This window comes from Artemia sp. Qi Xiang Cuo, chromosome 13 (assembly GCF_049724085.1).
Source record: "Artemia sp. Qi Xiang Cuo chromosome 13, ASM4972408v1, whole genome shotgun sequence".
In the NCBI taxonomy this organism is placed as follows: domain Eukaryota; kingdom Metazoa; phylum Arthropoda; class Branchiopoda; order Anostraca; family Artemiidae; genus Artemia; species Artemia sp. Qi Xiang Cuo.
In genome coordinates, this window is record NC_142806.1 from 20,500,918 (window position 1) to 20,513,675 (window position 12,758).

The 12,758-nt window shown below is 33.0% G+C and overlaps 2 protein-coding genes across 2 annotated transcripts in view; one reads left to right on the forward strand and one right to left on the reverse strand.

Annotated features, from left to right (window-relative positions):
• LOC148945059 (solute carrier family 35 member F3) overlaps positions 1–12,758 on the reverse strand; it is a 350,545-nt gene that overhangs the window by 215,298 nt on the left and 122,489 nt on the right. The window lies entirely within an intron of this gene.
• The window catches only part of LOC148945060 (uncharacterized), a 39,996-nt gene continuing 29,689 nt past the window's right edge, over positions 2,452–12,758 (forward strand). The window contains exons 1-2 of the mRNA XM_089099429.1: positions 2,452–2,491; positions 9,131–9,304. Of these exons, the coding sequence (XP_088955555.1) occupies positions 9,191–9,304 (114 nt within the window). The 5' untranslated portion in view covers positions 2,452–2,491; positions 9,131–9,190. The remainder of the gene's footprint in view (positions 2,492–9,130; positions 9,305–12,758) is intronic.

The following is a 12,758-nucleotide window of genomic DNA, read 5'->3' on the forward strand; positions in this document are numbered from 1 at the left end:
TTGACAAACTAAACAAAATATTTGTCATGTCGTTTATCTTTCAACTGTAGACAAATTAATTTTCCTTCGTCATGAAACGTTAATCGATACTAAATGAATCAGTAATCATAAAACGATGATAAACAGTTTTTAATTTAAGGAATATCAAAAACACATTTTTTTCAGGAAATGTAAAAAGCCCAAATAAGGACACTAAGAAAATTTATACGTAACTAAGGATCTTATTACTACAACTATTGACACACTAAACAAAATATTTTTCAAGTCGTTTATCTTTCAAATGTAGACAAAATAAATGTACATCTTCTTTAAACGGTAATAATTACAAAATTATAATTTGTAATAATAAATGTATTATAAAAACATCTTAATTGTCTGTAAAACAAACTAACGGTTTTTTTCAGTAAAAGAAACAAGCCAAAATAAGGACACTAAGAAAATATCTGCTTTACTAAGGATCTTATTACTACAACTATTGACACACTAAACAAAATATTTGTCATGTCGTTTATCTTTCAACTATAGACAAATTAATTTTCATTCGTCATGGAACGTTAATCGATACTAAATGAATCAGTAATCATAAAATAATGATAAACAGTTGTTAATTGAATGAATATCAAAAACACAGTTTTTTAAGGAAACGTAACAAGCCCAAATAAGGACACTAAGAAAATTTATTCGTAACTAAGGATCTTATTACTAGAACTATTGACAAACTAAACAAAATATTTGTCATGTCGTTTATCTTTCAACTGTAGACAAATTAATTTTACTTCGTCATGAAACGTTAATCGATACTAAATGAATCAGTAATCATAAAAAGATGATAAACAGTTGTTAATTGAAGGAATATCAAAAACACAGTTTTTTCAGGAAACGTAACAAGCCCATTTAAGGACACTAAGAAAATATCTGCTTTACTAAGGATCTTATTACTACAACTATTGACACACTAAACAAAATATTTGTCATGTCGTTTATCTTTCAACTGTAGACAAATTAATTTTCCTTAGTCATGGAACGTTAATCGATACTAAATGATAATCGGTAATCATAAAACGATGATAAACAGTTGTTAATTGAAGGAATATCAAAAACACGGTTTATTCAGGAAACGTAACAAGCCCAAATAAGGACACTAAGAAAATATCTGCTTTACTAAGGATCTTATTACTACAACTATTGACACACTAAACAAAATATTTGACATGTTGTTTATCTTTCAACTGTCGACAAATTAATTTTCATTCGTCTTGGAACGTTAATCGATACTAAATGATAATCGGTAATCATAAAACGATGATAAACAGTTGTTAATTGAAGGAATATCAAAAACACAGTTTTTTCAGGAAACGTAACAAGCCCAAATAAGGACACTAAGAAAATATCTGCTTTACAAAGGATCTTATTACTACAACTATTGACACACTAAACAAAATATTTGCCATGTCGTTTATCTTTCAACTGTAGACAAATTAATTTTACTTCGTCTTGGAACGTTAATCGATACTAAATGATAACCGGTAATCATAAAAAGATGATAAACAGTTGTTAATTGAAGGAATATCAAAAACAAATTTTTTCAGGAAACGTAACAAGCCCAAATAAGGACACTAAGAAAATATCTGCTTTACTAAGGATCTTATTACTACAACTATTGACACACTAAACAAAATATTTGTCATGTTGTTTATATTTAAAATTTCTACAAATTAATTTTAATTAGTCTTGGTACGTAAATCGATAATAAATGATAAAAGGTAATAAAAAAAATCTTATAAAAAGTTATTAACTGTAGGAATATAAAAAACATGGTTTTTTCAGGAAACGTAACAAGCCAAAATAAGGACACTAAGAAAATATCTGCTTTACTAAGGATCTTATTACTACAACTATTGACACACTAAACAAAATATTTGTCATGTCGTTTATCTTTAAACTGTAGACAAATTAATTTTCATTCGTCTTGGAATGTTAATCGATACTAAATGAATCAGTAATCATAAAACGATGATAAACAATTGATAATTGAAGGAATATAAAAAGCACTGTTTCGTCATGAAATATAACGAGCCCAAAAGGGGATACTAAATTTTTTTTTACTTTACTAAAAATTTTAATACTGCTACTATTGACACACTAAGCAAGGTATTTGTCGTTTCGTTTATCTTTAAACAACGGAAAAATTAGTTGTCATTCGTCATGGCACGTTGATCAATAATAAACCTTCCACTTTGCCTTCCTTCCTTCTTCATTTCTACCAGTGGCTGCGTAGGTCTGCTTTACTGATCTTGCTGAACCTTTCCTCATAAGTAAATAGATTAGATTGTGTCAGCGAACTGTTTTTCTTTATATCGTCAAAGCAAACGGCGCACGTTTCATTTGTAAGGCGAAGTCTTAGAAAATCCTAGTTGGTTTATAGGACACGATCGAATCTCAGTTTTTCTCCGGCAGTGTACCCTTGAAGCTAGGAGATACTTAGTAACGAGTATGTTGTTAATACGTTTGTATTTTGTACCGACAGTGTACCCTTGAAGCTAGGAGATACTTAATAACGACTACATTTTTAATAACTTTGTACTGGCAGGGTGCCCTCAAAACAAGGAGATACTTAATAGCGAGTACGGTCTTAATACTTTTGTATTTTGTGCCGGCAGTGTATCCTTGATGCAAGGAGATACGTAATAACTTACGTTCTTAGTATTTTTGTAATTTGTACCGACAGTGAACGCTTGAAGGTAGGAGATACTTCATTACGAGTACGTTCTTAATAATTTTGCACTTCATATCGCCAGTGAACCCATGAATCTACGAGATAGTTAATAACGAGTACGTGCTTTATACTTTTTTACTTTGTAAAGACAGTGTACCCTTAAAGCTAGGAGATGCTTACTAACTTATACATTCTTAATACCTTTGCACTCTTTTCGTAACTTTTACTCTGTGGGTGGAAAAATTCACTAAAATTATAATACCAAGGAAAAAAAAACACGTAAAGTACCCCCTTGGACCTATCTTGGAGCTATTCATGCCTGAATACCTCGTTTTTTAATGATTTTTTTTTGTTATTTCAAAATTATCTTGCTTATGGTGGCTGTAGATTTGCATCAGTAATGCCACGTTGAAGAGTGAAAATAAATTTATAGAATTAATTAGTTAAATTTTTAAAATGCTTATTGTTCGTCGAAATTCAAAGACTAACATAACAATAAGCTGACTGTCAAACCAAACTACACCTTCAAATGAAATCTATATCTTCTCAAGTCTTTTGGTGCGGCATATGTTTTTAGCTTATATTTGCTGATTTTCCACCCAAACTTCTTCTTTTTAAATTTACCGTCCGCTATTACCAAAAACTGCATAACTGAATGTAGCTGTATAATTATGTTCAAATTTTTTCCTTAAAAATAAGATTCTCGGTTAATTCTAATTTTTAAGATGTATATGGTAGTATAAGTTTCCATAGTCAAATTTAATTTTCACTATTATTGGTACCTTAAGAGCCCTATTTAGAAATGAAAATAATACATTTTTGAATAGTGCTTTATTTATTATGTAACTAAAATTTTCCAAAAATCCAAAGAAACAGAACGGGGGAAAAATTTACATTCCTCTATGCTGTATTCTATAATATCCCTTACTATGGCAAACGTCTTATTTTTCTCCAACATTTTAACAAATTGAAACGCTGTTTAATTTGACTATTTAACTGAGGATTCATATCAGACTAAATTGCGGAAAATTCTAAAACGGAAATTTCAGAAAAAAATGAACTTGAAGGAAGAGTGTGCAAGGCTTTAAGGTTTCTAGGCAATTTAACACTGCGGTGAGTTGTTGGCAATAATAGCAGTGGTGGTAATTCTAGTGGTGCCACCTTTACTAGACATATTTGAAAGTCACCTCAATTTTACTGAAGATAAGTACAAGGTGAAGATCGTAAGCAAGTTTCATCAACAGTGTCCCTTTATGTGGATACGCTTGATTAGCAGCTGTTATCTGAATATTTCTGCTGTTTCACAGAAGAATACTAGTGGTCGAAAATGAATTATATATTTTTTCATGAGTTAATTTAAGATTTCTAAAGATCTTAGGAAGATAAAAATAAACACCAATTTATGGGTAAAATTATGGGTAATAGTTGTAGAATTCTAACTGACTTTATCCAGACTAATTGACTTTACGTAGACAGGGGGCCTACCTATTCATACCTTTAATTTATTTATGAATTTGTCAAAGGAAATTTATTTTTAGACAGGCCAATTTAGAAGATCAGTTATTAAAAGTTCAATTGATCAATGGAATAATCAATACTTTAGAAGATCAATTTATTATAAGATAGTAATTCTGCCTATGCCATGGAATTTTCATTGATTTAGGAATGATAAAAACAAAGAGATATGTTAATTCAAAGTATCCCACAGAAAAAGCAGCCTGCAACCATATCTTGACATAAGCTTACTATGTTTACTTTGGAGATAACTCAAGGCATAAATCCAAATACCATTTAAATACAACACTTTCCATTGGGGAAGTAGGGGGGTTTTCTGAAGAAAAATTCCGAGGAGGATTTCAGGCATGATAAATTGTAAGAAATTAAATAAAGAAATATTTGTTTTTCAAATTAAAGTAGGCAAAGGAGAATTTGCCAGGCAAAATTTTCCGCGGGAAATTTTCTCGTTAGAATTTTCAGTAAGAACGGAATTGTCCAGGAAATTTTTTTACGAAGGAAGAATTTTTCATTCAGGAACTTTTTGCGAGAAGGATTTTCCATAAAGGGGGAGGCGGACTTGCAGGCATTACTTTAAAAATTAATCAGAAATTAAATATGACACAATTTTTTTAAACTGAAAGTAAGTGGCAACACTAAAAATTGACACGAATAAACATTATCCTCAATATGTGGGGGCTTCCCCTTCTTCAATACCTCACTCTTTACGTGAAAACTTTGACTTTTTGGACAACTCTTAATACAAAAGGGCTGCTTAATTAGAATAATAAGTTTTTTGAAGTACTAACAAACTATAGTATGTGGATCAATGGATTGAGGAGGGGGTAGCTCCCTTCATGTACGAAATATCTTTTTGTCAAAATGTCCCAGAGAAAAAGCAGGCTGCAACCATGTCTTAACAATAAAGCATTATATTCACTGTGCATAGGTCTATAACTGAATATTTAACTCCAAACACCTTTTGAACAAAATATTAATCACCATGATACTAAATTTGTTTATATTTACTCAACAGAATTTTCCAATGGTATTGGTCAAGAACAGTGTTTTAATTCGATTGACCAAGCAATTTTAGGCATTTTCAAATACCCTCCTCCTCCATCCTCCAGAAAAATTTAAAACAGCTCTTGGTGCTTTAAAGTGGCTCTTTCATTAATAGTGGTGAAATCTTATTATGATAGTTGTATTTTTTAATTTGATTGAGGTCGTGTTGCACTCAGCATAAGGGAGACTGATTTTCTATTGCACCACAAAATTAGGCGACTTTGTGCCTCATGATGACCTCTTAAAGGCAAAAGGTTTAGTCTATCGTCTGTCAACTCAAACACGGTAAATCAAAAGAGTTTAGCAAACCTTATATAATTTAGGAATATCGTTAGAATTTAAATATAAACTTTCTCAGCCTTTCCGGTATGTTTAGCTTTAAGCCATTTTCGGTAATCGTTGCTCTTTACCGAAAAATTCTCAAAATTTGTCAATAAAGCACTTTATTGTTCTACTTCTACTTTCCAATAGTTTGACATAAAAGAAACATGACCAACCCCTGGGTCTTTAATTTTACTTGCGTTTTAAGAAAGCATTATTTATTTTCGAACGTTAAAAAAAAAAAGAAATTGAGATTATAATGGTCATCTACATATGTTTGATTTGGTATTCAAGTTTCTTAGTAATCCTGATTTTGATGACATTTTCGGTTCAAGTGTTCCGAAAGGGATATAAACATATAAATAAAAAAAACATATCTTTTTATGGTGATTCAAAGTTTAAAAAAGCAAAGTTCAGTAATCTAGAACCTAGAAACCAAAAGATACAAGCCTGAGATTTGCCGTATTTTAAAAAAAGAAGGAAAATATTCATAACAAAGGAATGATCTTGATGAAAATTAGCATAATTGAAAGCAACAATACAGAGGTTTTGCGTCCCTCTTTGCAAATATGCAAAAATTTGTAGCTTTTTTGAAGGATGGCTGTAGACCCACTTTTTTTCTTTTTGTTTTGCCAAATCGTGATTGCATCGAATAGGTGGTTCCAGATCATTGGAAGAAAGTTCGTTTGAAGGGAAATTGAAAGTTTTAGTTCCATCAAAAGAAGCAAAAAATATCACCACAATCGCCCCGGTTTTTGTTTTTGATCATTTTGTTCAACATAGTTGAACATTCTGGAAATTAGGTCTTTTAGGATGTTAACCCTCTCAGAGCCCTCAGTGCAAGGGTTTGTAAGTTATGCCCTGGGGGCATATAAGGGTTATATTGAAAGTTGTTGTATAAATCATAGGCAGCTCGATCGCGCTGCCTATGTAAAGAACGGGGACACTCGAGAACGGGACAAGAAACGGAGACTAAGTAAAGAGGAGGACACTCCCCCACAACCCTCAGGGTAAGGGTTTTAAGTTATACCCTGGGGGCATATAAGAACGATGTTGGCACAATGTATTATTTATTATTTTTTCCTTTAGACCAGGGCACTTCGTATCGAAGAAGTTGTCGTAGAAACTTCAAAGGGCTTGTGCCCTTTTAAATAGTCGAAAGTGATTGAAAGGTGACTAACACCCCTCTCACGCCCACCATTTCTCCAAACACATCCAATCAAAATTTTGAGATAGCCATGTTGTTTAACGTAGTTGAAAGTTCTGGAAATTCGGTCTTAGAGGATGACAACCACCCTAACAGAACTTCGCGTAAGGGCTGTAAATTATGCCTTGGAGGCATATAATGTGTTTATAGAAAGCGTTGCCGTTTCCAAGAGGGCTCATTCGATTGGAAATCAAAATGCCATGTGTCATTCTCAACAGTCGAAAATGACAGGAAGGCTTGACATTTCCATAGTACAGATCGATGTGGGTATAATGTATTGTTTTTTTTTTTTGTCGTTTAGACAAGGGCACTTCGTATCGAAGGAGTTGTCATGGGAACTTCGAAAAGGGCTCATTCGATTGAAAATAGAAAGGGCTAATGCCAAATTTAATAATCGGAAGTGATTTGAGGGCAACTAGTCCCCCTTGCTTTCTCACCCTCCCACGCCCAGCCTCCAACTCCAACCCTCCCATTTCTACTCTTAAAATTTAACCAAATCAAAATAGCGTAAGCGTATCCAAACTATCGAAGAAAGTAAACAGATTTCTTTGCGAATGGTATCAAGTTTCCCATTTCAGGTCAACTAGAGGAGGTATGAAACTAAAATAAACAGTACTATTTGTATCTAGATTTTTAAAAGGGTGTTTGTTGTTAAAAATTGCTGAAAATTTTTCTCCAGCATACAAATAGCAGGTCAAATTATAAAGTCTTAAAAAACGAAAAGATTTAAAGTATTATTTTCTTTTTCCCTGAAAAGACTATGTCAATATAAAACGAACAGAAATTAATTTAAATAAGTTTTTCCACAAAATAAGCTTTTGAAAGAAAAGTAAAGAACTCCATTAAAAAAAATGAGCAAAAATAAAATAAAATAATCTACCAAGCGTGAAACTACCAAAAATCAGCATCAATAAATAAATGAAACCCAAAACGAACAGATATTACAATAAATAACCAAGTCAAACTCAAAACGAGCAGAAATTAATATAAGTTGGGTTCAAAACCCCTATGCCTTCCCAAGGCCAGAACAAAATTTGCACTTTACTGAAAAAAATATAAATGTTTTTACTCTTATAACTTTAATAAATTAAATAATTTTAACATTTTGATTACTAAATATCAGTATATGTATATTAAACTGACAATGCACATTCATTTGTATATTTTCAGTAAAGTGCAAATTTTGTTCTGGCCTAGGGAAGGCATAGGGTTTTTAGCCCAACTTATGTTAATTTCTGTTCATTTTCAGTCTGGCTCGGTTGTTTATTGTAATTTCTATTCGTTTCGGGTTTTATTTATTTATCGGTGCTGAATTGTGGTAGTTCCAGGCTTGGTAGATTATTTGGTTTTGTTTTTGCTATTTTTTTGTTTAATAGAGTTGTTTACTTTTCTTTGAAAAACTTATTTTGTTGAAAAAGTTTTTTAAATTAATCTCTGGAAAGAAAGAAATATTGTGTGTTTTCGTAGTGTTTTCATATGTATTGTTATTTATAGTGTAATAGTGTGTTATAGTTTTAGTATATAGTTTTTAATTAGATGGCTCCCCTCTTTTCTATAGGATAGGAGATGAAATTAAGTTAATATCTAAAAAAACTGATTTTTTCCCAGAGAAAGAAGATCGTTCATGTATTTGTTCGTTTTTTCATGTGGGTGATCATATCGATTCAGCAGCCATAGAGGGCTCATTTGAACGAAAAAAAAATCTAGTTTTCATTTAAGCAGTAAACATATTCAGCCATAGGAAAGTGCTTGTTTTCAGTATTTTATATGATAAATTAGCGATTTTAGCCTAAACAAGCCCAAAATATTACCAAGCAAAAAGTATCAGAACTATAAAAAGTGTGTTTATATGGTCTCCCCGTCTCCGACTACAACTGCTACTAACAACTCAACACAGCACGAAGCCACCTGAGGCCAACACAGCTACGTTCGCTACTCCTCAATCCTAATTTATCCATACCATCCCTCTTTACAATTATTTGAAAACACCTATTTTTGTTATTTTATAGGATAAACAACAGGGACTAACGCGGCAAAAGTCCAACTTATATTTAAGAAAAACTTTATTCTTAACTGCTAGGGAAAACTCTTTTCGTGTCAGTTTAAACTATTTATAGGTGGTAAAATATCGATTGCACAATATATATCTAGGGACTGAAACGCAAAACCATGTTGGTGGTTGTACTTAGCCATTTGGTTATCTGATTCCTTACGGTCTTGCAGACACTTTGGAGCAACTGAAGCCAAAAGCGTTTATCTAGAGTGTTTGTTATTTAAGAAAAATATGGTTTGTTGGTTTCTCAACTTAAAAACTGTTTTTGTTGTAGAAAAATCAGGAGGAATGTGTCCTCAAAATTTGGTTCCTAAGGAGAGATTAAGCGCATGAAATGGATCTATTTGGCCCGGTAACTGACCCCGTAATAGCCACACAGAAATTCCACAACTTTTTTAAGAAAAAGCCCAGATCACCATCAGTCGTGATTACTGACGAAACGTCAACTGTAAGTCATTATTTTTACTAAACATACAAATTACCGCTGTTTTCAAACTCCTGATATAATTGTCTTAAGGTGTTTATTGTCAAAGAAAGGGATGACTATTTTTATGATGGATTTTTAACATTTGGCTTGTTGAATTTTATGTTTCATTTTGGTTTTCTTTTACTTTGACATAAGCAGCCCAACCGACTCTATTAGAGCTTGTTTTCGTGTTTTGAAAACAAATATTATCTTATCTCTTATCTTAATAGGTGACCCTAAATTTCGCTCTTTTCGATTATACCTATTTCTGTTACTTTTTGAGGAGCTTTAACTTGAAAGAAATGTATTCTTCCCCTTCCTTCAATACCGTCTCTGGATTTTGCCACTTCTTCAATTTTTTTCTGGAAAACTGTCTACATGTTTTGTAGGGTGGGGTGATTTTGTATGAATCAAATTTCCTCTTCCTAAATATATGCAAAGGCTGCCTCAAACCCATGTACCATCAATGATTAGATATCAAATATACATTTATTTCTAACCCATTATACAATACAAAAGTACACAGACAGGGAGAACATAGAGAAAACGACAAAGGAAAATGAATAAGAGAAAGAAAAAAGAGACATTACAACTATCAGAACTAAGCCCGCAGATATAGAAAGAAGACCTGGAGGGCAGATATTCACTATTTTTGCTATTTATTCCGTTCAAAATTGCATACTACGCAAGTTGTTAGCACGCTAGACTCAAAATCCTTTATCCGTGAGGGCCGGGGTTTGAGACCTAGTATTGCTGTTTATTTGGTTTGGAAGGGAGATCAGTCATTGACTCTGTAAGGTCAACCAGATTCGACCTAGCTCTAAAGGGGTAGCCAGAGAAATCCGGGTAAGGTAAACAGAAAAGGTGGACAAAAGCACTGAATGGCTGGCCCCAGGCCCCCCATCGCACTTCCTCGCTGAAGAACCACGAAACAGAGATCAGTACCGCCGGTAGGGACTTTAAAGTCCTGTTCCATATTTCTTATATTTTTTTTTCAATTATGTGAATCCAAAATAGCGTTATTTCTGGAATGGTGTTTTCTAGAAGTTTTGGTTTGATTAACTGAATTTGATTGTGTTAGAAGTTTTTTTTGAGTCTACGCTATGGGGACAAAAAGTACATTTTGAGGATAACCAGATGCCCTCTGATTTGTTTCGGCTCTAAATAGGCTACTTAGTGCATTCAATTTGTTACACAATAATTTTCTGCGCCTAAATGTTTTATAGGATGAGGCATAGGGGAATTTAATGCTCGAAATTAAAGGTTCAACTGGAAAAATGTCTAAGAAGGATCCTGAGCATATCGTGGAATAAAAAAGTCACCAACATAGAAGTCTGTCGGTGATCCGGTTAGCCATTAGTTAGTGACATCCTGATAGGTAGGAGATGAGCTGACCTTGGTCACGTCCATCGTATGCCAGAGGATTGACTCCCAAAAATATTATATGAGTTCCCCGAGGGGTACCCCGAGGGGAGACGCATAAGAGGTCGACCAAGACACACTTTACGACGGCAGTATGACCAGAACCTGAGAAGTGTGGAGCTGTCTCTTCAACCACAGTGGGAAGATGTCGCTGATGCAGCTCAGTTCCAAAATGTCTGGCAAGGCTTTGTAGACTCCCTATGCGCCATTCCTTACACTGGAGGATCTAAGGTAAGGTATTAGGGGCAAATATACCCTCGAGACACATCACTTTTTACTGCATCATCGCTACTGGGTTGATTAATGTTTCAGCCATTGTCAAAAAAATGTACGTATTGTGAAAGGGAGCCTAACCAATGCTAATGGAGATAGGAGCTAATGACCTACACCTAATCAGGTTCAAATAAATAATAGACTAGAACAATAGTATTGGCTATCGAGCTCATTTTGGCAAAGTAACAGGTCTATGGCCACTAAAAACAAAAACAAAACAAAAATTAACAAGAAAGTAGAAAAATAACGTGAATATTTTTCCTGTTTCAAACAAAGCAATTGAGAACCGAAAAGAACAGAAACAAAAACAGCAAAAAATTGACCAAAAAAGATGAAACAATAAAACAATATAACAATCGGAAAAGTAAGAAAACTTAAAATAACTATAATCAAACACTATAGTTTAAAAAGTTTTTAATTATAGTTACGTTTTTGTTTTATTTTTTTAATGAACAAAATTAAATTTGATTCAATTAAGTTTAAACAAAAATGATAAAATAAAAGGTGTGGCATAGTACTGCCTAAACAAAACGCCACAAGCCTGCAATGTTAGAAGATAAAGATCCGAAAAAAGTAATTATAATTATTTAGTCTATTTTCAATTTTTCAACTTAAAAATGTGATTCAGTTTAATCTAAATAAAAATGATAAGACAAGAAGAGAAGATAAATGATAAAGAAGTTGAAAATTTTTGAATATCAGACAGTAACATAAAAATATTTAAAGTTTTAGATAAAGGTTTTATTTTTAAGTGTTTTCTAGTTTTATTTTCTGTTCTTGTTTGTCTCTCTTTTTTGTGAAGTGGTAGCCTCTTATTTTTGTGACCTTTTAGTGGGATCAGAGACCATATGCCTCAACAAGAATCAGTGAAAAGTGATAATATAGACAAGTTTTCGCTTGACCCTTAGGGCAGTCATGGGCGCCCATAAGTTGAATTTTAGGGGGAAAATCACAAAATAAAAATACCATGGACAGTACAATAGCACTGCCTGATAAAGAGCGATATGGGCACAATGTATTATTTTTTGCTTTACCAGGGCACTTATTATAGAAAGAAATGTCGTAGAGGGTTCAAAAAAAACTCATTCGATTTGAAATTGAGAGGGCTAGTGCCCTTCTTAATAGTCAAAAGCGATTGGAGATTAACCAGCGCCAATCCCCCACGCCAATCATTTTCTCAAACACATCCAAACAAAATTTTTAGACAGCCATTTTGTTCAGCGTAGTTTAAAGTTCCGAAAATTATGACTTTGAGGATGACAAACCCCCAACCCTCATTTTAAAGGTTGTAAGTTATGCACTGGGGTATATAACGCTTTTATAAAAAGGGTGGTCGTATAAACCTAGGAAGGGGGCTCATTGGAAACAACATATCTAAAGGAATAAGTTTATTGTAAATGAAAGTGTTATTAATTCAAACAATTTTACAAAAAATATTAAAACACAAAAGAAAGACTTAAAAGACACGATAAACAAAAACTAAAACGTGAAGAATAAGACAAATGGAAAAAAAACATGCAATAAAGCAAAAATACATACTGGCAATCATTTTCAAACAGGGCAAGATGGATACTAGGGTTAACTTTAAGCACTATTGAGGTGTTTCTGAGGGCTTTTAATAAAAATGCCTCGTTTCTTTGAGCCATGATATTTCACACCATTGTGACAATGTATGCCCCCCTACCCCTTTAGCAATCATTTCCAGAGGACGGACTGATATTAGAACTAATTTAAAGCTAAA